Genomic DNA, 23,814 nt, shown 5'->3' with positions numbered 1-23,814 from the left:
CCACCCCCCATAGTGTGATCAAGAGTCCCCGGTTCGATCCTCACTCACTCCTATATTTGCTGTTTTCAGTAGTAAGCTGCTCATTTTGTTAATATTATACAGTACACACATACACTTGGTTTGCATCTGTACTTGCGCTGTCACTTAGAGTCAGATCGTTTTGGGGGAGAGAATGGTAGTCTGTCTCTCTATTACGTAGTGCTCTGTCTGTCTGTGTTATGGATCTTAAAAATAACAGTTATAAGGACACTTGTTCATGTTAATTGCAGTCTCAATTGTTAAAAAATATTTTAAAAGGAGCATCCCACATGAAAATATAACGATCTCATTAACTGACAGTGCATACCAATTTATAAATTTTATGTCCATTTGAGGTTAAAAAGAAAAAAAAAAAAAAAGAATGCTTTCTCCACAACGGGGAATCGAACTCAGATCTCTGAGGGACAGTGAGCCTGCTGTGCTCTGAGACAGCAAATCTTACCGCTATGCCACGGAAGCTGTTGTATTGTTCTTGAACCTTTTGTGAAAGTGTTTATTTGATGTTTGGACTTCATGCTTCACACATTCTATAGTTTATGCCTACATTTTGTAACATTTATTACTAAAATATGAAAAAGTTTCTGTTTTAACAATGTGTTTACACAGATTACTGTAGAAACGGAACACACATGAAATGCATGTGTTCCAAATAACGATCTATTATTTCCACTCTAAAACTCCACTTCACTCCCAGATAATCAATCAAGGCATGAGCTGGGAGATGCTCGTGCACGTTCTAAGTCGGTGGGGATGGAATAGCCGGCTGCTTGCAGCTTGTTTTTATCGGCACATTTAGAGGACAAAGGACACCGTCGGAGAGGTGCGAATGGTTTTAAGGTGGGCCGGATCTACAAGTTTTTTCGTAGACTCTGGTAATTCTAGTGTTAATGCTTCATTTTCATTGTTTCACTTGTTAACATTCCCCACCTGTAATTGCTTAATTTAGTCTTGAACAGCTGCATTCCCTGTTTTTTAATTGCTCCTTATTAACAATAAGATGCAGATAGATAATGTGGACCACCAAGGGGCGTACAGCTCCCCAAACCCGGACACAACAGACACAGAGCCCAGTCTTACCACATATCACACGTTTATTTTATGTGGGGAAGCGCTTTTCCTTTGCTCCCCACTATACAGCACAGTACAAGTACCAAATAGCACAGATGAGCACAGTCCTTACTTCTTCTCTTTCTTTTCTTTCTCTCTGTTCACTTCCACTCCTCCTCAGCAAGCTTTGTCCTCCACCTCCTGACTCTGGCTTCATGAGTAGTGGCGGTTGGCACCTTTTATAGGGTACCCGGAAGTGCTCCAGGTGTCTGGTGATCTTCTTCTGGCAGCACTTCCAGGTGTGGCAGAAGCCCAATGCAATAAGGCTGTGTAGGCTCTGCAGCACCCCCTGGTGGCACCCCCAGAACCCAACAGGGCTGTAGCAAACTCCAGCTCCCAGCACATCCTGCAGGAATCCGTGGTGCTGTAGCAACCCAGGGAGGCTGCCCTCTATCCTCCGGGGGGAGATAAAGACCTGAAGACACCCTCTCCCGCGGCCCTTCCATTATACAGGCCTCCCGGCCGGGCAAGGACCCTGGCCGTCCACCACACTAGATACAGATAGATAGATATGTGAAAGGCACTATATAATAGATAGATAGATATTGATCCAGAGAGAAATTAAAGCACCAGTAGCCAAGAATTATACCAGATTAAACAGAAACATTTAAGTACACACTATACAAATAACAAATACTATGCAAATAATGCACTCACAAACTGGTGAATCCAATAATGGCAGTGCAATAGGAATTGTGCAAATAATACTCTAGTAACAAAGTGACAGGTGGCACATAATATTAAGGAGCCAGCAGTTCTCCATCTAACTTGCAGATATGTAAAATAAAATATCATACTGCTAAATAAGAAGAGAGATCTTTTAAGAATATGATTGTTTTATTTGCTTATTCCCTGTTTCACTTGTTCTGCAGAAGTTTGAAATTTTGTTACCCATTTGCAGATGTGCTCAGTATTTAGTTTTTTTTTTATTCAGTTGTACAAAGAGCAATGTGTACTTTTTTCTTTTTAACAGGGCAATTTGGGTACATTTTTTATTACAAATGTACGCATCGTCTGGCATGCAAACATGAACGACAGCTTTAATGTCAGCATACCCTATCTTCAGATTGTAAGTGTTTCTATTCTGTGTTTCTTTAAATAAAACATACATACACGCTCAAATATGTTAAGGTGGGGGGGGGGCAAGAAGGCCCGGCAGGGTCTTTATTTTGTTGCGTTGTTGAAGACAACCGGCCTAAACTGACAAACTCTTACTCAGGCCTATAGGGGATTAGTGACAACTGTACTCACCAGCGACATCCCAGTGAGGTTTGGGAATACCACACTGAAGGAGAGGAAGGCCCCACAGAGGATTATTAGAAGTACTGAGATAATAACAGGGTCTCGCTTACCTGCTCTAGAGACTTTATTCTTCCATTGTTGCTGGAATAAATCTAGGGCCATCTTTGAAGACACAAACCAGCCAGGACAGTCTCTGTTCACAGGACAGTCTCTGTTCACATGGAGGATCTCAGGTGCTGCAGACCAGACAGCATCAAAGCTCACAGCAAACACTATTACTGGGGCCTCCATAATGTTTGGGACAAAGACACATTTTCCTTGATTTACCCCTCTGCCCCACAGTTTAAAATGACAAATCAAACAATTCATACATGATTAAAGTGCACATCACAGACTTGCGTTTAAGGACGTTTGCATACATTTTCGTCACACCATTTAGAAATGACAACACTTTTTACACATGGCCCCCCCATTTCAGGACACCATAATGTTTGGGACAATTAGTGTCACAGGTGTTTGTGATTTCTCAGGTGGGTTTCATCTCTTCATATGACACCTCGGCTTGGCTTCTACCCTTTGGATTCTACAGTTGCCATTGATCAACATGAGGACAAGAGCTGTGCCAGTGAAAGTCAAAGAAGCCATTGTGAGGCTCAGAACAAGAGGTAAAACATTAGGATGACTGGAATCAACTGTCCGGAATATCATGAAGAAGAAAGAACACACTGGTGAGCTCAGGAATCACAAAGGGACTGGTAGGCCAAGGAAGACCTCCACAGCTGATGACGGAAGAATCCTCACTATGGTAAAGTAAAAGTCCCCAATGCCTGCCCAAGCAGACTTTGGGGGAGATGTGGACGTGTCAGAGACGACTATCAGCAGAAGACCTCATGAACAGAAACGCAGAGACCACACTGCAAGGTGCAGACCACTAAAACAGGATGGCCAGATTACAGTTTGTGAAAAAGGACTTCAGAGAGCCTGCAGAATTCTAGGAAAAGGTCTTGTGGATATATGAGACAAAGATGAACCTGATCAGAGTGAGGGCGAGAGCAAAGTGCGGAGATGCAAAGGAACTGTCCAACATCCAAAGCAGACCACCTAATCCTTTAAACATGGTGCTCGGGGTTGTTATGGCTTGGGTATTTATGGCTGCCACAGGTCCTGGCACACTTCTCTTAATTGATGATGGAACTGCTGACAGCCGTGGCATAATGAATTCTGAGTTGTAGAGAAACATCCGAGTTCCAATAAATTCCTCCAGACTCGCTGGACGGCATTTAAAATAACCCCCATAACAAGCAGGAGCTGAAGATGGCTGCATTAGAGGCTTGGCAAAGCATCACCAGAGAAGACGCTCAGCACCTGCTGATGTCTGTGAATCACAGACCTCAAGAAGCCATTGCATGCATGGGGTAGGTGACAAAGTCCTAGATATGACAACTTACTGTGTCCCAAACATTATGGTGCCCTGGAAAGGGGGGACCTTGTAGAAAAAATGTTGCCATTTCTACATGGCGTGACTGAAATGCATGCAAATGTACCCATAAATAAAGGTCTGCAATGTGCATTTTAATCACGTTTGAATTTCTTGATTTGTAATTGTGGAGCGAGGGGGTAAATCAAGGAAAAATGTGTCTTTGTCCCAAACATTATGGAGGGCGCTATATAGCAGCTTTTTTCTAGCCGTTTCCAGATTAATGGCTGAGGACAGATATCCTCCCCCAACGTATTTCTTCAGTTACTTAAAGGCTCAATTTCTAACTAAGTCATATTTCCTTTTTTTTTGGTATGCATTTCGTCCTCACAGGTGGCGCAGTGGTAGTGCTGCTGCTTTGCAGTAAGGAGACTGTGGAAAATTGTGGGTTCGCTTCCCGGTTCCTCCCTGTGTGGATAGCGCTTTGAGTACTGAGAAAAGCGCTATATAAATGTAATGAATTATTATTATTTATTATTTCTCTCTTATTATATGTTAATGCTTTATACATATATGCCTTGTAAATATACTATCAATGCTGGTGTAGGCTATAGATGTGAACAGAAAATGGAGGTGATATACAGAGGTTGCTTTTTATATTGTCAATTATTTATTGTTATTTTTTTATATGTTGTGTTGTTGTGTTTACATTTTTTATGGAGAGAACTGTACAAAGGTTCCAAAGCCGGGTATATCTCTGTATGCTTGCAAATGACAAATAAAGGATCTAACAAATGTTCTAATTACAAAGAAAAGAAAAATTGATCCCTGCAACCCTGTAAAATAAATAAAGACATAAATAAATTTGTTAAAAAGTACATAAATAAATTTGTCAAAGTATTAAAGGTTTAAAATTCACAATCTGTAACAATTTTTTTTTTTTTGTTTTTTTTTTTTTTTTGGAAGCGATCAATCAAAATCCGGGATTCCAAGTTTGGCCTCGCTCTCGTAATTGAAAGTTCACAACAGGTAAATCACAGCTCAGATGTCCCGTGCAGTTTTTCTTATCGGTGACATGTTTATTTTTAATGCACTGTCCTTCCCTGTTTTTTCATTTCCAGAGTGGGGGATATGTACTTGGCTTCAAAATAGACCCCGTTGAAAAGCTACAGGATGCCGTGAAAGAAATTAACTCCCTGCACAGAGTTTACTCAGCCAGCCCCATTTTTGGAGTGGATTATGAAATGGAAGAAAAGGTTAGGCATCTCATATTTTTAATTTTGCTGCTGAATTTTTAGGGGAGCATCTCAGGGGAACTGATCACATGACAGAGAGCCGAAAACAGCCATGTCAATATTCCAGACACATTCAAAGCTCCTACTCTAAGCGGTTTGACTGGCCCTGTGACACGACAGCAGTTTTCAGTTGCAAACTTCATTTGCACAGTCTTAACGAGCTGGAAGCAGTCGCAGGCAGTCGTGTAGTTTGATATCCCTAGCAACTCGGGTAGACCAGTCTGTGACTCGCCACCCCCCAAAAAATCACAACAGGTTTGATTCTGTTTGAAGCTGTAGGGTAAGGCTGTGCTGTGTGTGTGCGAGAACAGACAACCAATAAGCACTCACTTGGAGGAACAATGCGTGCAGAGCAGCCACCAGGAAATGGGAAGCACACGTTTTGGACCTTACAACCGGACGTCTGTAAGGCCTCACATCTTATAAAGAGCTGGGCCTGGATTAAGTCTAAACTTGCGTATTTGGAAAGCATTTCTACAGCATAGTATTTATTGTTATTTAGTGCCGTCCTCTATCAGAAGGTTGACAGATGTGACTCTCCAAGATCGGTGGTTCTCTGCTAGCCCTCTTGATTTGGCCATAATTCCTTAACCTCCTTAGCGTTACTTTTTTTTTTTTCCAAAAAAACACGTAAAAAGCATTGCATTTTATGGCTTGAAAAATGAGATTTTTATTAGGTCTCATCTATCTACTGTAAAACATCCCAAACACTAAAAGTACAAATACAAAGTAAGAAGTGTAGAAAGTATAATAATAATATGAACAGCACACTGCACATGTGTGAGTGATGTTGAGTGTCGCTTTTGGATTCTCAGAATCACTTTTGGTTTCACAGCCCATTTCAGTTTCACTGCCTGAAAACAGACTCACGTCAAGGCATTTCTTACGAGATGCCATTATGAGGTTAGGAGAAGGCGTGTCCACACTGTTGCTCAGGTAACGCTCAGGCCTGACGCTTGTGCAAGACCCGCCTGTACCATTGCCCAAATAGCGCTCGCCATTAACGCTGTTGGCACTTGTGGAGATTCAGCCCCAAACACAGACAGACACCAGATGTCCCAAAACACAACGCGTTTATTGCTGCCTCCTGTACACAGCTCCAAACACTGCACAAATCAGCACACAGTCCTCTCCTTTCCCTTTCTTCTTCTGTCACCCTCATTCCTCCTCTCACAAGCTCCATCTTGTTCCTCCCGACTCCGGCTCCTCTAATGGAGTGAGGCGGCCCCTTTTATAATGTCCCGGATGAACTCCAGATGCTTTGCCATGATCTACCAGTGGTACTTCCTGGTTCCTGGAAGCATTCCAGGCTTACTTGGAATTTCTTCCGGCAGCACTTTTGGTTGTGGCGGAAGTGCTGTAGTCCAGGGCTTCATAATCCTTCGGGTGCCCCCTGGCCCCGATGCAGAGCAGGAGAGGTATTGTCCCTCTCCCAATCCATGTAGGTGCCCTGGCTGGGCAGGATCCCCAGCCATCTGCCACACACTTTAATAGCTCGCCTATACCATTGCCCAAGTAGCGCGCGACATTAACGTTGTTGGCACTTTAATAGCCCAATTAATCCTTGGGTCTTACTCAAGACACACCTATACATTGCCCAAATAACGCTTTGGCATTAACGCTTACGGGAGACGTGTCTATACCACTGCCCGAGAGACACTCAGGACTAATGCTTTTAGCACTGTTTTTACAGCCCAAGTAACACTCAGGGCTAACGCTAAGGAGGTTAATTGTGACCACTTCATGGTGTCTTTCATTCAGGTTCTTCTTGATCTTTCTCTTCCTCTTAATTCCATCTGTTCTTCCCTCTAAAATCATCACCAGCAGCTTTCCTCCTGACCCATGCATTACGTGTCCTGTGTACTTCTCTCAACTATTGCTGTGTCCTTCAGGGGATGCTTCACTGTATCCATTCTCCTTAGGACTTCTTCATTAGTTGCTTTCTATGCCCAGCTTATTTTCAGTATCGGCTATTGCTCGAACGCATTCATCCTGCATATTGCTTCCCTGTCCAAAGTCCAATTTTCATTGTCATAATGTAGAACGGAGAATATGTAACATTTCAGAATTCTCTTTTAGAGACTCAAATTTAGGTCTCCACTCATCAGGTACTTTAATTTCCAGAAAGCATCCTTTGCCCTGCCAGTTCTTGCCTTGATTGCCATTACTGTATATCCAAATCCCTAAATATATGTTGTAGCCGCCGAAGCATAAGGCGAGATCAAGCACGGGTAAAACGCATTTCGAAAGAAATCTCTCAGTCCAAAAGTTTGTTTTAAAATTATTTAGTGAAAGTTGAAAGCAAATAATCTACACAAAAATAAAGAAAAAAGTAGTTACACACGTAGAATAAAAGGCAAAAAAAATGGAAAAATGTATCTTCTCTAAACTTAGCTTTACTTGAGTAACTTTAGTTATTTCTGTACTTAAAAGTGCATTACTTCTTCTTTCTATACTTAGATTCTTAGCTTCTTCTTCTGTATGCTTTAAATGTACGGCTTTGCGCTTAAATACACTTCACACACTCAAACGCCCCGTAGCCCCGTTAGCCCCGTTTAAAACGGTATGCCTCTACACCTTACACATGGCAAGGCTGTCACTAACTGAAGAGTAATGTTTACTCAAAGCTGCTAGAAATGGCAAGAATATACCAATACAATTCTACTTATGGGGGTTTTAGGAACCTCCCATAGATTATGCATTGTCATCTAGTAAAATATTTATGACTCTTATATAACTAAGAAAATGGTTCTTACATTTGTATTAATTACCTTGTTCCAGCTTTTCTCCATCTAGTATGATGTTGCACTTATTAGCCTCCATTCTTGATACTAACATTACTTTTGTTTTCTTCAGATTTAATCCCAATACCAAACTGCTTTCCTGTATTTAGTACAGCCTGTAACAGTTGCTCCAGATCACCTTCTGCCAAAAGTGTGGTGTCATCTACATACTGTATCTTAAACCCTTAATAATTCCTCCTCAGATCTTCACTCCATCCAAGCCTTTGAGCCCTTCGATCATCAGATATTCACTGTACTGATTGAAAAGTATTGACAACATGATAACATCCTTGGCGAACTCCCCTCCATATGCTGAAGTCCTGTGAGGTTCCTTCTTTAGTTCTTACACATGCCCTTCCTCTCCAGTAGATGATCTTTAGTAGCCTTCTGTCTATCTCTGGTATTCCAACCCTTATTAGTACCTTTACTAACTTATCATGTCATACTCCTATCAAAAGCCTTCTTGAACCCAATGTAGCACATGCATATGTCTTTGTTCAGCTCCCGTGCTCTTTCACAAATGGTTCACAATGCAAAGATGGCATCTCTGGTACCTCTTCCCCTACAAGTCCCTTTTGGCTGTCAGATAGATTTCTCTCTATAAATTGGTTCAATTCTTAGTTAAGCTAAGTTAAGATTTTAGAAGCATGGAATATCAGACTAATCATCCTATACTCCTCACAATCCTTTGCCTTCTTAACTTTTGGTAGTGGAGGCAAATATCCATTTGATAAGATCTGATGAAACCTTGCCTGTCGAGTGTTCCGTATTGGTACATTTTGTCATCGCCTGCCTTCCTTTGTTTCCAAGTTGCTGTAAAAACTCTCCCGGGATTCCTTCAATTCCTTCTGCCTTGTTCTTTCGTGATCGTTTTTGGCTAACAGAAAAAGGGTCGAGTCTGCAATACTCTGGAAATGTGAAACTGTGCTGGGAAGTTGTCATGGAGTCGTGTAGCTGGTCATCCCCTGCAGTTCCTAGTCATTTAATATGGTGTCCTCGGGGACGGAATCAGCAACAAGAGTCGCCAGGTTTGACATCGTCTCTGACTAGAAGTTGTGTAATGCGATGCCAGCTTTTTATCATGCTGGCTTCCAGTATTCATTCATTCTGGGACTGACAGCAGTACTTAGTTGGCAAATGCTGGCTGTCTTGCTAGCCAGGGTGAGGGCAGCTGGGTGGTGTTTCCTAAAAGTATTTATTCAGTCTGGGCCCTGTCTATGTGAAGTTTTCATGTCCTCCCTGTGCCTTAATAGGCTCTCTCTAGGTTTGCTGTACAGGTTAAATTCATGAGTAACACCTGAATTGATTTGTTGTGCTAAGCAGTAGTTGCATCCTTGGGCAAAGCTTTTGATTTACCAGTCAGTCTACATCCCCATCCCCTCTTCTGTTCATGAGTTCTGAGTAGAAACCTAAAGAATGAGTCCTCAAGTACAAGTGGCTGAAATGAGACTCCCTTGCTGAGTTTCTAGGCTCACACTCTATGACAGGGTAAAGAGCCCAGCAGAAGCAGAGGATAGACGCTCTTCTGTATCGGGAGGAGCAAGTTCAGTTGGCACTGCCTACTACGACTGTACCAGGCACTGCCAACTAGAAGAATACTGAGGGGGAAGATTCATGAAATGTTACATGGGATTGTATCTCTTCACTGACCTGTTAGCATCAATAAGTTCTCCAGAAAGTTTTGGAAGAAGTTGCAGGGGATAGGATGATCTGGTCTGTTAAAATCAGCATTTTGCCACTGATAAAGTAAAAAATGAAGCAAAGTGATACCACTGTTAATTTTTTTAATACATATTTGATATTGTATCCCTACAGGTGAAGCGCAAACTAACGGGAACACCTAACATTGTACTAATAGAAAAAACGAATTAGGAGTAGGGCCACCCTTTGCCATCAGAGCATCTTCAGTCTATCTAGGACGGCCATCACGCTAGTCCAGAGCTGTCTATAGATAGATATTGAACCATTCTTCAAGAAAAATGTCCCCATTACTTTAAAGTGGGAAAGGAGGTGGGAATCTACATTGTATTCTGTGCTCTAGAACTTCCCACACATGTTCAGTGATTTTTAGATCAAGTGATTGGGAAGACCATGGAAGGAGTTTGAGTTCATCCTGGAGTTCATGAACGTACTCTTAAAATACTAGATAGAGGAACATCATGAGGGAGCAGCATTTGCACCATAGTGTTCACCTGCTTCTATAAATGCCCTGTCCATTATACAACTCTGCAGAGCAGTCATGGGACCCTAATGACTCCCATAAATCATGGCTGCCTATACCACTACCGATCCCCCTACATGTTTAGCAGCTGGCAGCAGATATTGTGACCATTCTCCAGATGTAACCCAGCTGGATATAGAAAACGGGACGCTGTTCAGGGGTCCTGGTTTTGTATGCCTTACACTGGCTTGGCCTTGAATACAAGAGGTTTCTTACTGACAACTGTGCCATAAATTCCAGCTTTGTAAACCTCATGGCATACAATTTTTGCCGCTACTCTGTCACAAGAGTTATGTGTGGCATTTAGCAACTAATCTGTGAAGCACCCATCTGGCCCCAGTGGGTCAGCTATTTATCTTTGCTGATGTAGCTCATTCTTATTTTGGTATATGCTGTCATTATTTTGTTCCCCTTGGTGCACTAAATATGTATACAATTTTGTGACCAATGTGCCTACAGTATGGGCACTGACTGTTTGGCCTCTGTGGTACTCTGCTAGTTTCCTGTCAGAATGTTTTCCTTTTTTATTTCATTATATTTTGTGTAGTTCTACAAACTTGAATATCAAAGCAGTAATTGTCAGACCTCTTTGTATAGCTGACACAAAACTGTTAGATGGCAATACGCCCAGTATGACTCACCTAGGCAGCCACATTTGTATCTGTGATGTAGCTACTTGAAAGTTAAATTCCTTCATCATATGCTGTTTCTGTCGTTATGTCCGCCCCCGTGTGTTAGTTATATCTACATTTGTTGTTTTGCTTGCCAACAACATAAACAAGTTCAGTCAGGGAACAGAATGGTGTCACAGTCTTGTCTTTCCTCTCAGCCTCAGCCACTTGAAGAGCTTACTGTGGAGCAAGCTCAGGACGATGTGGAAATTGAGCCGGATGAGCAGACTGATGCCTTTGTGGTGAGTATTGAGTGCGTCCAAAATATCTCTGCATCTACTGAAGGGCAGCCAGTCTTCAGTGTCAAAAAAAAAAAAAAAAGTGTTTAACAATGACTCCAGAAATAAACACTGATTTGAAGCGAGTCTTTCTGTACCTTCTGTAATTAGACGTGATCCATGCCTCGATGTGCGCACATCACTGTCGAGTCATGCTGAGTCATTGATGGCGTGTGTTTTTGTGAGCTTATGCTACAATGAAATAGCCTATTTTTAAATTCTCTAAGTTGTGCTGACATTTACAAAGTGGTTATTTTTAGAAACAACCAATTCATATAGCAAAATTCTAGTCAGTTATTTATTAACTGTTAATTAAGCCTTAATTATTTAGAATGATGGCCCCTTATGTTTTTTTTCCACCTATTTACAGTGCCTATAAAAAGTATGGAAGTTTGCACATTTTTAATTTATACAACATTGCATCACAGTGAATTTAATTTGGCCTTTTTCAGACTCATTAATGTTAAAGTGAAACCAGATCTCTGCAAATTGGCCTAAATTAATTACAAATATAAAAGGAAAAAAATAATTGATTCACGTCAGTGTTTAATAGACGACACCCTGACAGCCTTGGGTCTGTGTGTAGAGTCACTCGTTCAGAGTTCTCAGCGGTCTCCTGCTGGCCTCCCTCACTGGCCGCCTTCCTGCACGATCACTCGGGTTTTTGTGGACAGCCAGCTTAAGACGGATTTTCAGCTCTGGCATATCCCTTCCATTTTTTAAAGATTGATTTAACTGGACTCCAAGGGATAGTCAGTGACTTGGAAACTGTCTTGTGGTTTACAATCACCTTTTCATGGAGTTGCTTGGAGTGTATGATAGGCCACCATACTGACAGCTGTCGCACCCTACGCAACTGTGCTTGATCTTATTCAGGAAAAGATCCCAGTCTCCCCAAGGGAGAAAGACTTTCTGAGACTAACGTCGTAAAGCTTATGGAGCTGTTTCTGGACAAAGGCAGAATGGTAACAACAGTTGTGTGGAGCTTCCACCTGCAGCTGAAGTCACTTCATTACACATTGTGGGCACAGACAGGCGGACACGTTGAAGTCACCCAACACATGTTATTATACTTTTCCATATTTACAATAAGTGCAGCACAACCCCAAAGTCCCCAAAGTTCAGGCCAACTCTCACAATGCCTTACTTTCTTCAGGCCGCCTCCTTGCCTCCTCCAAGACCTTGTCCTTCCTTCTCACCCGACTCCAGCCCCCGGAAGGAGGGAGGCGGCACCTTTTATGATCACCCGGATGTGCTCCAGGTGCCTCTTGACAATCTTCCGCTGGCACTCCCCAGTGTGGCGGAAGTGCCGGCTGCGTATCAGGAAGCACTCCAGGTGTCCCCAATCCTCTTCCCCCCCAGCACTTCTGGGTGTGGCGGAAGTGCTGAGGTCCAGGGCTCCCAAGGCATTGGGGCACCCCCTGGCGGTGACCACAGGCCCCTACAGTCCTCCCTTCAAAGCTCTGTACCCGTGGTCCCCATAGCCACCAGGGTGGTCACCCCCCGTGGTCTGGGAGAGGCGTAAGCCCTCCTCCGGGGCATCCCGGCTGGGTCGCCCCCCTAGCCAGCTGTGACAACATGTACTTTGTCAGCGTGCCCATGTCAATCAAACAAAAGAAGCTCTGCAGTCTACAAGTAAATAAATCAAGGTAAATAACATTTGATCTGGCTTTTATGTAAGTAACATATAAATGTTTTTCTTATAAAGACCAAAACACCTGAATCAACAAATCTGCCTAATGACACCAGGAAAGCATGGACAAGGCTGCATCCACTTTCTGACTGCAAGTCTAAATGAATAACTAAAGTCAGTTAACATTATCGACTAATTAGAAACGCAAACATGCCCTGCCAGAATATAGCCTCAGCGTTTTAACACCGCCCGACCCGACACAGATTGAACACGGGAGGCACGTGTAAAATAAAACAAATGCTTTTATTTTCTTCGTCTGTGGGCTATGCCTTCCTCGTACCCACAGACACAACACAGTCCCAAAGTCGAAGCACTAATGTAACACAAAAGCACAAACACTCTTCTCTGGCACCACCACTCCTCCCAGGCAACCTTGTCCTCCTTCCACCCGACTCTGGCCGCTGAGTAGTGGTCGCTGGCTCCCTTTTATTGGGTACCCAGAAATGCTCCAGGTGGTTGATTGCCGACATCCAGCTGCACTTACGGGTAAGGCAAAACCAGTGCCCAAAAGGGGGCCAGCAGCCAAAAGAGTTGCACAGAACTCCAACCCCCAAGAAGCCCTGAGGGAGTCCGAGGCATCGCTGCAACCCAGGGAGGCTGCCATCTAGTGTCCAGGGGGAGATACTGGGCTTCCCACCCTTGTCCCCCTGGCAGATGTGGCCAGGCTTGGGCCCCAGCCATCCGTCACAACACGTAGTGTATATCCACAGCCCACAAAGCCTATGTAAACTCTATTTGCTGTTGTTATGTCATATAGTGATCCAATGTTAAAATGACAGAAAGATTCACAGCAGACAGAGGTGGTACTCAAACGTGTGTAGCTGCGGTGGTCTATGTGTGTGTGTTTGTGTCTCCACTGTCGCAGTGTTCATTACAATGTGGAAAACTTCAGTTACCTTGTGCTACTGCACTCCACAATGGGTAACAGCAATTTTAGTGTGAAGTCCTTTTTTCACTGTCTTTTGCTTTTTTCCTGTATCCCCTGTGGCAGTTTAAAATGCATAGACTGGAGGAATGGGGGTTGCAGGTGTTTTAGGAAGAAGCCCTGTGGGTGGAGCCTTTACAGTGCAGGATTTCGCCGCTAATCACTACACACATTGTAACAGTTTGTCCCCAGACATGTCTTCCTGTTTGAGAATTCTGGCCTCTCGAGACTAGTGTTCACTTTGACATTAAAGAGTCTTTTTCTGCTGGTCAGTGTCAAAAAAGCTAAATTAAAGCTACTGTGACACAATTTTATACAACAATAAAATGTGACAATCCAGTAAATGTCTCTTTGCTTTCAATTCAGTTAAGTTCAGTACTGCACATTGCAGTACGATATTTAACATGCATTAAAAAATTAACACTGATTGTTAAAGTCAGAGAGGCGAGATTGCATTGGGTTGGACATGTGCTGAGGAGAGATGCTGGGTATATTGGGAAAAGAATGTTAAGGGTGGAGCTGTCAGGTAAGAAGAAAAGAGGAAAGCCTAAGAGAAGGTTTATGGATGTGCTGAGAGAGGACATGCAGGTGATGGGTGTGACAGAACAAGATGATGAGAATAGGAAGATATGGAACAAGATGATCCACTGTGGCGACCTGTAATGGGAGCAGCTGAAAGAAGAAGAAAAAGAAGTTAACAAAGGGTTACATGGTGGTTCAGTGGTTAGCACCCTATTCCATCCTAGGCCTGGTCACTGTCCTTATAACATTTGCATGTTTTTCTTTTTGTTTTGGTCTTTCATCCGCATCCCAGATGCAAGTCAGTTTCATGGAATACTTTTAGATAGATAGATACTTTATTAATCCCAAGGGGAAATTCACACTTTTAACCTGTTTTGGTATGAATGCGTGTGGGTTGTGCTGGTAGCCATTGTTTAATTCTGAAAATTCTTTCTTGCAGGCTTATTTCGCTGATGGCAATAAGGTAAAATTTTATCATTATACTACATAACCAAAGAGATCTCCATGCACCAGTCACACTTCTACAAAGGCCCAAGTATCTGATGTGCACTCCACAGGCTCCACACACATAAGACATTCTAAGATTTTTTTATTATGTGCGGCTATACAAAGGCAGTGCACTGTAAGCAGGTGTGTCAAAGCCGAATTATCGACCTAGTCCAAGAAGAAGCCACTTCCCCGTACCTTTTAAAAGTATTCAGAAAAGTTCCAAGACAGATGTTTCTCTTGCCCTTATTGTTATAAACATTACTAGCTCTTCCCCGTGGCTCCACCCGCGTAGTAGTGAAACTTTAAAAATCAATAAACAAAAAGGTATCCCTAGCGGGCGGCACGGTGGCGCAGTGGGTAGCACTGCTGGCTCGCAGTTGGGAGACCCGGGTTCGCTTCCCGGGTCCTCCCTGCGTGGAGTTTGCATGTTCTCCCCGTGTCTGCGTGGGTTTCCTCCGGGCGCTCCGGTTTCCTCCCACAGTCCAAAGACATGCAGGTTAGGTGGATTGGCGATTCTAAATTGGCCCTAGTGTGTGCTTGGTGTGTGGGTGTGTTTGTGTGTGTGTCCTGCGGTGGGTTGGCACCCTGCCCGGGATTAGTTCCTGCCTTGTGCCCTGTGTTGGCTGGGATTGGCTCCAGCAGACCCCTGTGACCCTGTGTTCGGATTCAGCGGGTTGCATAATGGATGGATGGATGGATGGTATCGCTAGCTGAGCGGAGGCAAGGTCCGCCCCAAAACACAGAGGTAGACCAACTCCCCACTCCTAGTGTCGCTCTTCCCCCTCCCCTTGGCCCGCAGCGCGAATATATTGCTCCTGCAAGCGAACTAGGATTCTTAGCGTGATGAAAGAAATCGCAAAATCAACCGGAATGTTCAAGCAAATTCTAGAAAAAAACCCAAACTAAATCCATTAAGTAGTTCTCTTGTTTGCTAGCTAAGCAGATGTAAGATACGCCCCGGGGCTGGCGCGTAAGTGAGGAGGAACCCGCCCCTTCCGTCTCTTTCAGATTTGTGGAAATAAATCGGTACGGCAAGCGAACAATGATACTTAGCACAATCAGTGAAGTCACAAAATCAGCCAGAATGTTCGTTTGTTAAATGAAGTTCAGAGGCCAGAAACTGATCATTTCATCATCTTTTGGCAAAAGTCAAGATTGAGGGGAAAAGAATTTGATTTTAGGACATTCCAACCAACCAGAATAATGTCAAAGGAGATCTTAGTCATGACTTCCAGCAGCGATTCAGAAAGTGACAGGAATACGGGGACAAATATAAATCCTCTGGGGCAAAATTGCTGTAATGGCAAGAGCACATTTATGACGTATTTAAATTTGACTTTGAAATGAACTTTGTGATGAGTATTTCTCATGTGTCCTAGGGTCACTCCTTGTGCTCCATACATGCTTATTGTGTGTTTATTATGCACTGCAAGTACCTGGCATGCACACTTCATTCTCTACACCCACTTGTACATATATTCCATATATATGACTTGCTGCACACATACTTGAGGTGTACTTGTCACACACTCAAATGTGCACCACAAATTGCAGATGTGTACTCTTCCTTCTCCTCATATACTCAATGTGGATTTCTCTCCTTTCAAAGAATCTGATATGTGTATCTTATCTTATTAAAGGAATATTTTTTTATATATGTTACTTACTAAATGTAGTTTGTAATGATAGCCAAGAAAAATCTTTTTGAACAGTTTCAATCTGTCCTTCATCCTAATCACAGCACAGAAACTTCCCTGGTCAGAATTACAAGTGATCTTCTCCGGGCAGCTGACATGATGGGACTCTTATCAATTCTTGTTCTTTTTGATCTTAGTTCCGCATTTGACACCATATCCATCAGATACTTTTAAAACATCTAGCTAGTTTTGGAGTCTGTGGCCTTGACCATCATTGGTTTTCTCATTACCTCACTGACAGGAGGCAGTTTGTTCAAGCAAAGGGCTTTAAGTCAGAGAATGCAGTCATTAATCATGGAGGTCCACAGGGCTCTGTTTTGGGGCTGCTTCTTTTTCTTATCTACATCTTCCCAATAGGTAATATCTTTCAATACCATGATATTAAATTTCATTGCTATGCTGATGACACACAGCTTTTATCTACCCACTAAATCCACATGACATAAAGTCATGGATAAATCACAGTTTTCTCCAATTAAATAGCAATAAAACTGAGGTGCTCCTCATTGGTTCTAAATCTACACTCGCTAAGGTTGACTGTCTTCCATTTTAATTAACAACACTATCGCAAACATCTCTTCCCAGCCTGGGTGTCATTCTAGACAGTACCCTCTCTTTTTCTTCCCACATAGGTAACATTTCTCGGACTGCCTTCTTCCATCTCTGAAACACTTCTAGACTTCTTCCTGTTCTTACACCACACAGTACTGAAGTATTGGTTAATGTCCGAGTCACCTCACGTATAGATTACTGTAATGCTATTCTATTTGGCATCCCTCAAAATCTTATCCATCACTTACAACTTATACAAAACTCTGCTGTTGGATAATTACACCTTACACCGATTCACTTCCAGCTTCATTGCCCAGCAACTATGGAGAAAACCTCCTATGTCACATCTTTCAAGCTTTCGGCAAATTGAGAGAATTATGTCGTTGCTATAATTAATGATCTGTAGATTAAATTTTTCCTGAGATTCACGTACACAATATTGTTTTTTTGACAAATCAACCACACCTGCCATTTAAATCACATGATCGTAATCCAGCGTTTTCATTGGTTGCCGGTCTTTCCTCATCGGTCAGTGGAGTTGCTAGGTTTTTCTCTTGTAGTATGTAAAATACTGTGTACATACAAGCTTCTTCTTCGTGCTGTCACTGGAATGAAGACATATTTGGCCATCACCACCACCACCTTATAACATCAGGAAAGACCTAGTAACTCCAAAAACTAAAAACAATTTTGAACAAATTGGCAGTTTCTAGGTTTTTCCATTGCATATGAATACAATACAAAATACTGCTCTTAACGTATTTCAAGCTCTCCACAACCTCGCTCCTCCCTACCTCCCTGATCTCCTACTGACTTACACTCCCTCTTGTTCTCTCAGATCCTCATCTGCAGCTCTACTTTCTGTATCACTCATCAAACTCTGTTCTATGGGAGCTTGAGCGTCTCTCCTAGTGCTCCTCAACTCTGGAATTCTCCTCCCTCACATATCCATCAGCCAGACTCAATAACACAGTTTAAAACTGCCCTCAAAACTTATCTTCAAACTGACATACCAGTCATGTTTGTTACTACTTGTTTTTTATCTTTATTACTGTTGTTTAATTCATTGTAAAGTGACCTTGAGTACAAAGAAAGGTGCCTATTAAATAAAATGTATTATTATTAAAAAAATGTAATCTCATGTTGTCAAGGAGAATAGAGATAACAAACATTATGAAAGAATAGACGCCTGTGGAGATGAACGCTGGAACACAACAAGTGAGATTAAAAAAGAGGTACATGAAGAAAATATCATATTACTAAGTGATGTGCAATCCACACGTCAAACCATCCTCACAAAGGGAAAACACACATGTATTTTTGCTAAAATATTGTTAAACAAATATATCTAGAAAATCAGGGCAGTGCAGGCAGAGGAAACACGCGCACACAAAAGCAATCTTTTGAATTGAAGACAGGATTCCTGACCAGTGAATGATGGGGATAGGCAGGTGTTCAATTCAGATTTTTCTTGGTCATCACTACAAACCACATAGCGTAAGTACCGTATATATTCGCGTATAAGTTGGGTCTTGAAACCCAAAAAATCGATCATAAAATCAGACCCCGACTTATCACCCGTTCAAAAATACGACACTTCGATTTTTTTTTTTTTTAACATCTTCTTGCCTCCTCCAATCTCACATCAGTTGCTCAGACACATCGAATTTTGTTGCAGCAGTGCAGTTACCAATTTCTTTCACTACTTTCAACGATGTTTAATTTTAAACCAGCTTCATATTTTCTTGTGATTGAACGCTCCATTGTAGATAAGGGATGCTCTTACGATAAAGGTGTATGAGGGGGTGAGATACAAAAAACACAAAACGGCGCAAACGTTGCTTCAGAATAGTTTGGGTATTACCGTGTGGTCACATAGGCACAATGCATAAAGAAAAAAAAAAAAGGCTGTGTGCCCCGTGGTTACTCTCTCAGGTTAGCGTTAGCATATCATAATCTCCTGGATCAATAGTGTGAGTTTTCTGCATTCGACTTATACGACCAACATTATAAAATACCAGAAATTATACGGTAAAATCAAGCCCTGACTTATCCGCGAGTATATACAGTAACATATAAAGATGTATTTTTTGGGAGGAGTATTCCTTTATACTCCCAATACAAGTAATGAAATAAGGAGAGCTTAGCTTTCTTAGCTCCTTTGCAGATATTTACTGAAGTTTGCACCTCCTCTACAAGTGTCCCTGTACTTTTTTCATATCTGTTATTACGGTCCGCAAATTAAACTTCTGCCTTCATTTTTTTCTTTCTTTTTAGCAACAAGATCGTGAACCCATCTTCTCTGAAGAACTCGGCCTAGCAATTGAAAAACTGAAAGATGGCTTTACGCTTCAGGGACTTTGGGAAGTTGTGAGCTAAAAATGTTGTCTTCTCGTTGCCGGTGTAGGAAGAAAATGATTGTGTCTAAATGGATACTGTAATAGTATATTTTGTATTAAATTATAATTCCAACCAAACAGTTTTGTAATCTAAATTGCTCTGTGAATAGAGAAAAGAGTAAAAGATGCTGTAAAAAATCAAAAGAGGTTGTTTTATTGGAATGTAAGAAATATAAAGGAGATTTCATTATTTTACCTTGTACATAGTGAAATAGTTTCTGTAAAAATTAGAACTTTATATGAAGAATAAACTGTCAGTTGATTAGTTGTCACTGGTTTTGAATATAACTGCTTTTTAAAGTTTAAGTCTATAACAGGGGTTGGCAACCTATGGCACGAGTGCCAAGCATGGCATGCGGAACAATTTTCAATGGCACTCTGAAGTGAAATATAGTAAAAAACTATATTTTAATTACAGCATTTGCGCTCTCATCTACGTTTTACGTATGTGGCTCACGTGTAAATGGAAACCAGCCTGTGGTACGTTAAATCAAACCTCCTGTTGTTATTAAGTAATATAATGCCTTAAAATGTCTCATAAAAGACCATCGCTCTTTTAAAGACTCTTGGACGAATGAATATGGATTTGTACAACAAAAGGATCGCTTTGTGTGCGCGTTATGCTGTGAAAGTACGTCAAGTGTACAAAGACTTCATTATCAAGCTAAACATCAGTCCACGTTTAAAAACTCTGATGAGAAAAGTGAAGCCGTTTCTGGCTTTAAGAAACAAACTACTTATTTTAGTCAGATACTTGGAACCAAAAGTAAAGCCACTGAATGTAGTTATACAATTGCTTCGCATTAATTGATTAATCATTCTTAATTATTAATCAGTTATTAATCATATTAGAATTCTTGATCATTTTTTCTTATTCAAACTTTGTATTTTGTATTGAAAAAAACTTGTCATTTATAATTTGTAATACAATATTTAATAAATGTGTTGAAAATGAAAATTTGACAAAACATGCTTTTCACATATGGTCCTATGTATTTTAAAATATTGAAAGACCAATAACATAAGATCTGGTTATAATGGACTTCAAAAGTATATACTTTTGAGGCCCATTATAACCGGACCAATTTTGATACTATATATAATAAAATTATGTTGGCACACGTAATAACATTGTAACACAAGTTCAGCATGACACCGCTGAAAGGGTGCCGATCCCTGATCTATAGCATGCCAGTTAGACCCATTAGACATTTGTTACACATTTTACTGAGGGGTTTTTGTTCACACCGAGTTTCTGCCTTGTGCCTGCTGCCGCCATTCAGCACCCAAAGCAGCACCCCAGTGCCCTGCGACTCTCAACTGCAATTAAATTGGCTTGAGAATGAATTCATTTGCAATTCGTGTTAGCAAAGCAGCAGTGACACAGCCAGCTGTAGCATCAGACAAATGGACTCGATGTTTTCAGCTGCTGTTTTAGCAGCTGCCACTGCTCCACAATTCAAGGCAAATGACTTTAATAGAGACTGCAAATTACCTAGAGTTAAATATAACTGGTAGAGCGATGAATGTAAAAAGTCTCTCCTGTGCTCCTTGTCTGCGATTGCTTGATATGACATTATCTTTGTGACACATGGCACTAAAGCAACTAAACTAAATGGAGTATGAAAATCCACCAGTAATGAACTGCAGGTATTTTATATAACAATTTAAAATTGTGTAACACTATGTCAGTGCCATCCTATTGGAGATTAGTGTAGAGTTTTCTTACCAGAGGCATCACGGGGTGGTTCAGGAATACCACATTGAATAAGAAGGCCCTAGGGAGAATTATTACGACTGACAGGGTCTCATTTACCTTCTTTAGAGATGTTATTCACCCATAGTTGCCGGAATAAATCTGGGGCCATCCTTAAAGACCCAAACCCTCCAGGACAGTCTCTGTTCACATGGAGAATCTCGGACGCTGCAGAGCAGGTGGCTTCAAAACACACAGCAAGCGCGAATGCAGTGCCCTCTATAATGTTTGGAACAAAGGCACATTTTTCCTTGATTTTCCCCTCTGCTCTACAGCTTAACATTTCAAATCAAACAATTTAGACATTGTGATTAAAGGGCACAGTGCAGACTTTCATCGAAGGGGACTTGCATACATTTCAGTCACCCCCTATAAAATGACAGCACTTTTTCTTCTTGGTCCTCTAATTTCAGGTCACCATAATGTTTGGGACGATTGAAGTCACAGGTTTTTGCGATTCCTGAAATTGGTTTCAGTGCTTCATAAGATACCTCAGGTTGCTTCTAACCTTTGGAGTCTTTAATTGTAAATGTTCAACATAAGGACAAGAGCTTTGCCAATGAAAGTCAAAGAAGCCATTATGAGGGTGAAAAACAACAATAAATGGATTTGAGACATCAGTGAAACGTTAGGATGACCGAAATCAACTGCCTGGAATATCATGAAGAAGAAAGAACTCACTGGTGGGCTCAGTAAACACAAAGGGACTGGGAGGCCAAGGAAGACCTTCAGTGCTGATGACAGAAGAATCCTCACTATGGTCAAGAAGCCCCAAGCGCCTGTCTGACAGGTCAGAAACTGTCTTGGGCAGGGGGAAGAGATGTATGTGTGCCACAGATGACTATCAGCAGAAGACATCATGAACAGAGGCCACACTGTAAGATGCCAACCACAAAAATGGTGGCCAGATTACAGTTTGTGAAAAAGGACTTAAAAGAGCCTACCGATTTCAGGGAAAAAGGTCTTGTAGACAGAAAAGGCAAAGATGAACCTGACCAGTGTGATGGCGAGTACAAAGTGTGGAGATGAAAAGGAACTGCCTGAAATGTCTGACCAGAATGTATGCAAATACCCTGAAATGAAAGTCTGCAATGTGCACTTGAATTACGTCTGAACTGCTTGATTTCTAATTTTAAACTGGGGAGCAGAAGGGTAAATCAGAAAAATAATGTCTGTCCCAAACATTATGGAGAGCACTGAACTTTCACCCACTCCATTTTTTCATTCATTTGATCCTTTATCTCTGACTCTTTTTCCCCAATCCTCACTTGACATCGCTTTCCCTCTTCATATCATTCTTCTCCTGCATCACCTCTGCTCTTCCTCAATCCTACAGAGCAGAAGCTTTTCTCCTTGGCCACTATGAGTGGCCTCTCACTCTAAACTACCACCCAGGTCTCTTTTTTTCCTAATTTCTGCAAGTCATCTTTCCATAACCTGGTCCTCCTTTAGCTCTCTACATTCTGGATTAGTGCCTCATCCAGTTATACCAGGACTAGCTGTGCTATTCATCTAAGACAGGATGAAAATCTTAATCATTAACGTAGACCTTAATGTTAACAGTGCAGTGCGTCCGTCTGATTGCTGTGCCTCTGTTACATACCATTTGGTATATCCATCCACCCATCCATTATCCAACCTGCTATATCCTAACTACAGGGACATGGGGGTCTTCTGGAGCCAATCCCAGCCAACACAGGGCGCAAGGCAGGAAACAAACCCCAGGCAGGGCGCCAGCCCACCGCAGGGCACACCCACACACCAAGCACACACTAGGGACAATTTAGGATTGCCAATCCATCCATCCATCCATCCATCCATTTTCCAACCCGCTGAATCCGAACACAGGGTCACGGGGGTCTGCTGGAGCCAATCCCAGCCAACACAGGGCACAAGGCAGGAACCAATCCCGGGCAGGGTGCCAACCCACCGCAGGACACACACAAACACACCCACACACCATGCACACACTAGGGCCAATTTAGAATCGCCAATCCACCTAACCAGCATGTCTTTGGACTGTGGGAGGAAACCGGAGCACCCGGAGGAAACCCACGCAGACACGGGGAGAACATGCAAACTCCACGCAGGGAGGACCCGGGAAGCGAACCCAGGTCTCCTTACTGTGAGGCAGCAGTGCTACCACTTGCGCCACCGTGTCCCAGTCCATGTTCAAAGTTACTTAAATTACTTTTCTTCCCCATTCTGATGCTCGATTTGAACTTCACCAGGTCGTCTTGACAATGTCAATTTTATTAAGGTGAAAATGGCTAGGAATCAATGACTAGAGGTTCTCTTCACCCTTTAAAAATCACCACCCCACCCCATCCTACTCCCCTAACTACCCCCCCCCCAACCCCAACCCCCCTGAATCTAATTTACTGGCTATTTTACAGCCCAACTGCTGTCCTACCTCATGCCTGCTCTGGCACTGTTGGTCCTCCTTTGATTATTACTGGATTTTTCAGAAATGAACTGTAACTTTCCACGTCCTCTATTTGTTTGTTTTAAAAATAATTTGATTGCAAGAAAACAAACTGAGTACGCTAATGCTGTAAATGACCACTGACCCTCCCATCTTACTTAACCACCTTTTTTCTTGAAAAAACATGTAAAAAGCGTTGTATTTTTTTGCTTGAAAAATTACATATTTATGAAATGTGATCTTCTGTAAAACATGCAAAACACTAAAAGTACAACGTCAGAAGTGTAGAAAATATAATAATGA

The 23,814-nt window shown here is 42.0% G+C and overlaps 1 protein-coding gene across 2 annotated transcripts in view; it reads left to right on the top strand.

The window, feature by feature from the left end:
* Positions 1-19,602, top strand: part of bbs5 (Bardet-Biedl syndrome 5) — a 36,830-nt gene extending 17,228 nt beyond the window's left edge. The window contains exons 7-12 of one of the 2 annotated variants that reach the window (XM_051930689.1): positions 2,120-2,215; positions 4,772-4,834; positions 4,927-5,061; positions 10,934-11,017; positions 14,633-14,656; positions 19,209-19,602. In XM_051930689.1, the coding sequence (XP_051786649.1) occupies positions 2,120-2,215; positions 4,772-4,834; positions 4,927-5,061; positions 10,934-11,017; positions 14,633-14,656; positions 19,209-19,310 (504 nt within the window). In that variant the 3' untranslated portion in view covers positions 19,311-19,602. The remainder of the gene's footprint in view (positions 1-2,119; positions 2,216-4,771; positions 4,835-4,926; positions 5,062-10,933; positions 11,018-14,632; positions 14,657-19,208) is intronic. The other variant, XM_051930690.1, reaches the window with a different exon arrangement.
* The last annotated feature ends 4,212 nt before the right edge of the window (positions 19,603-23,814 follow it).

The sequence above is a fragment of the Erpetoichthys calabaricus genome, chromosome 8, assembly GCF_900747795.2.
Source record: "Erpetoichthys calabaricus chromosome 8, fErpCal1.3, whole genome shotgun sequence".
Taxonomy (NCBI): domain Eukaryota; kingdom Metazoa; phylum Chordata; class Cladistia; order Polypteriformes; family Polypteridae; genus Erpetoichthys; species Erpetoichthys calabaricus.
The sequence above is the reverse complement of the archived record's forward strand: the minus strand, read 5'-3'. Positions and strand labels throughout refer to the sequence as shown.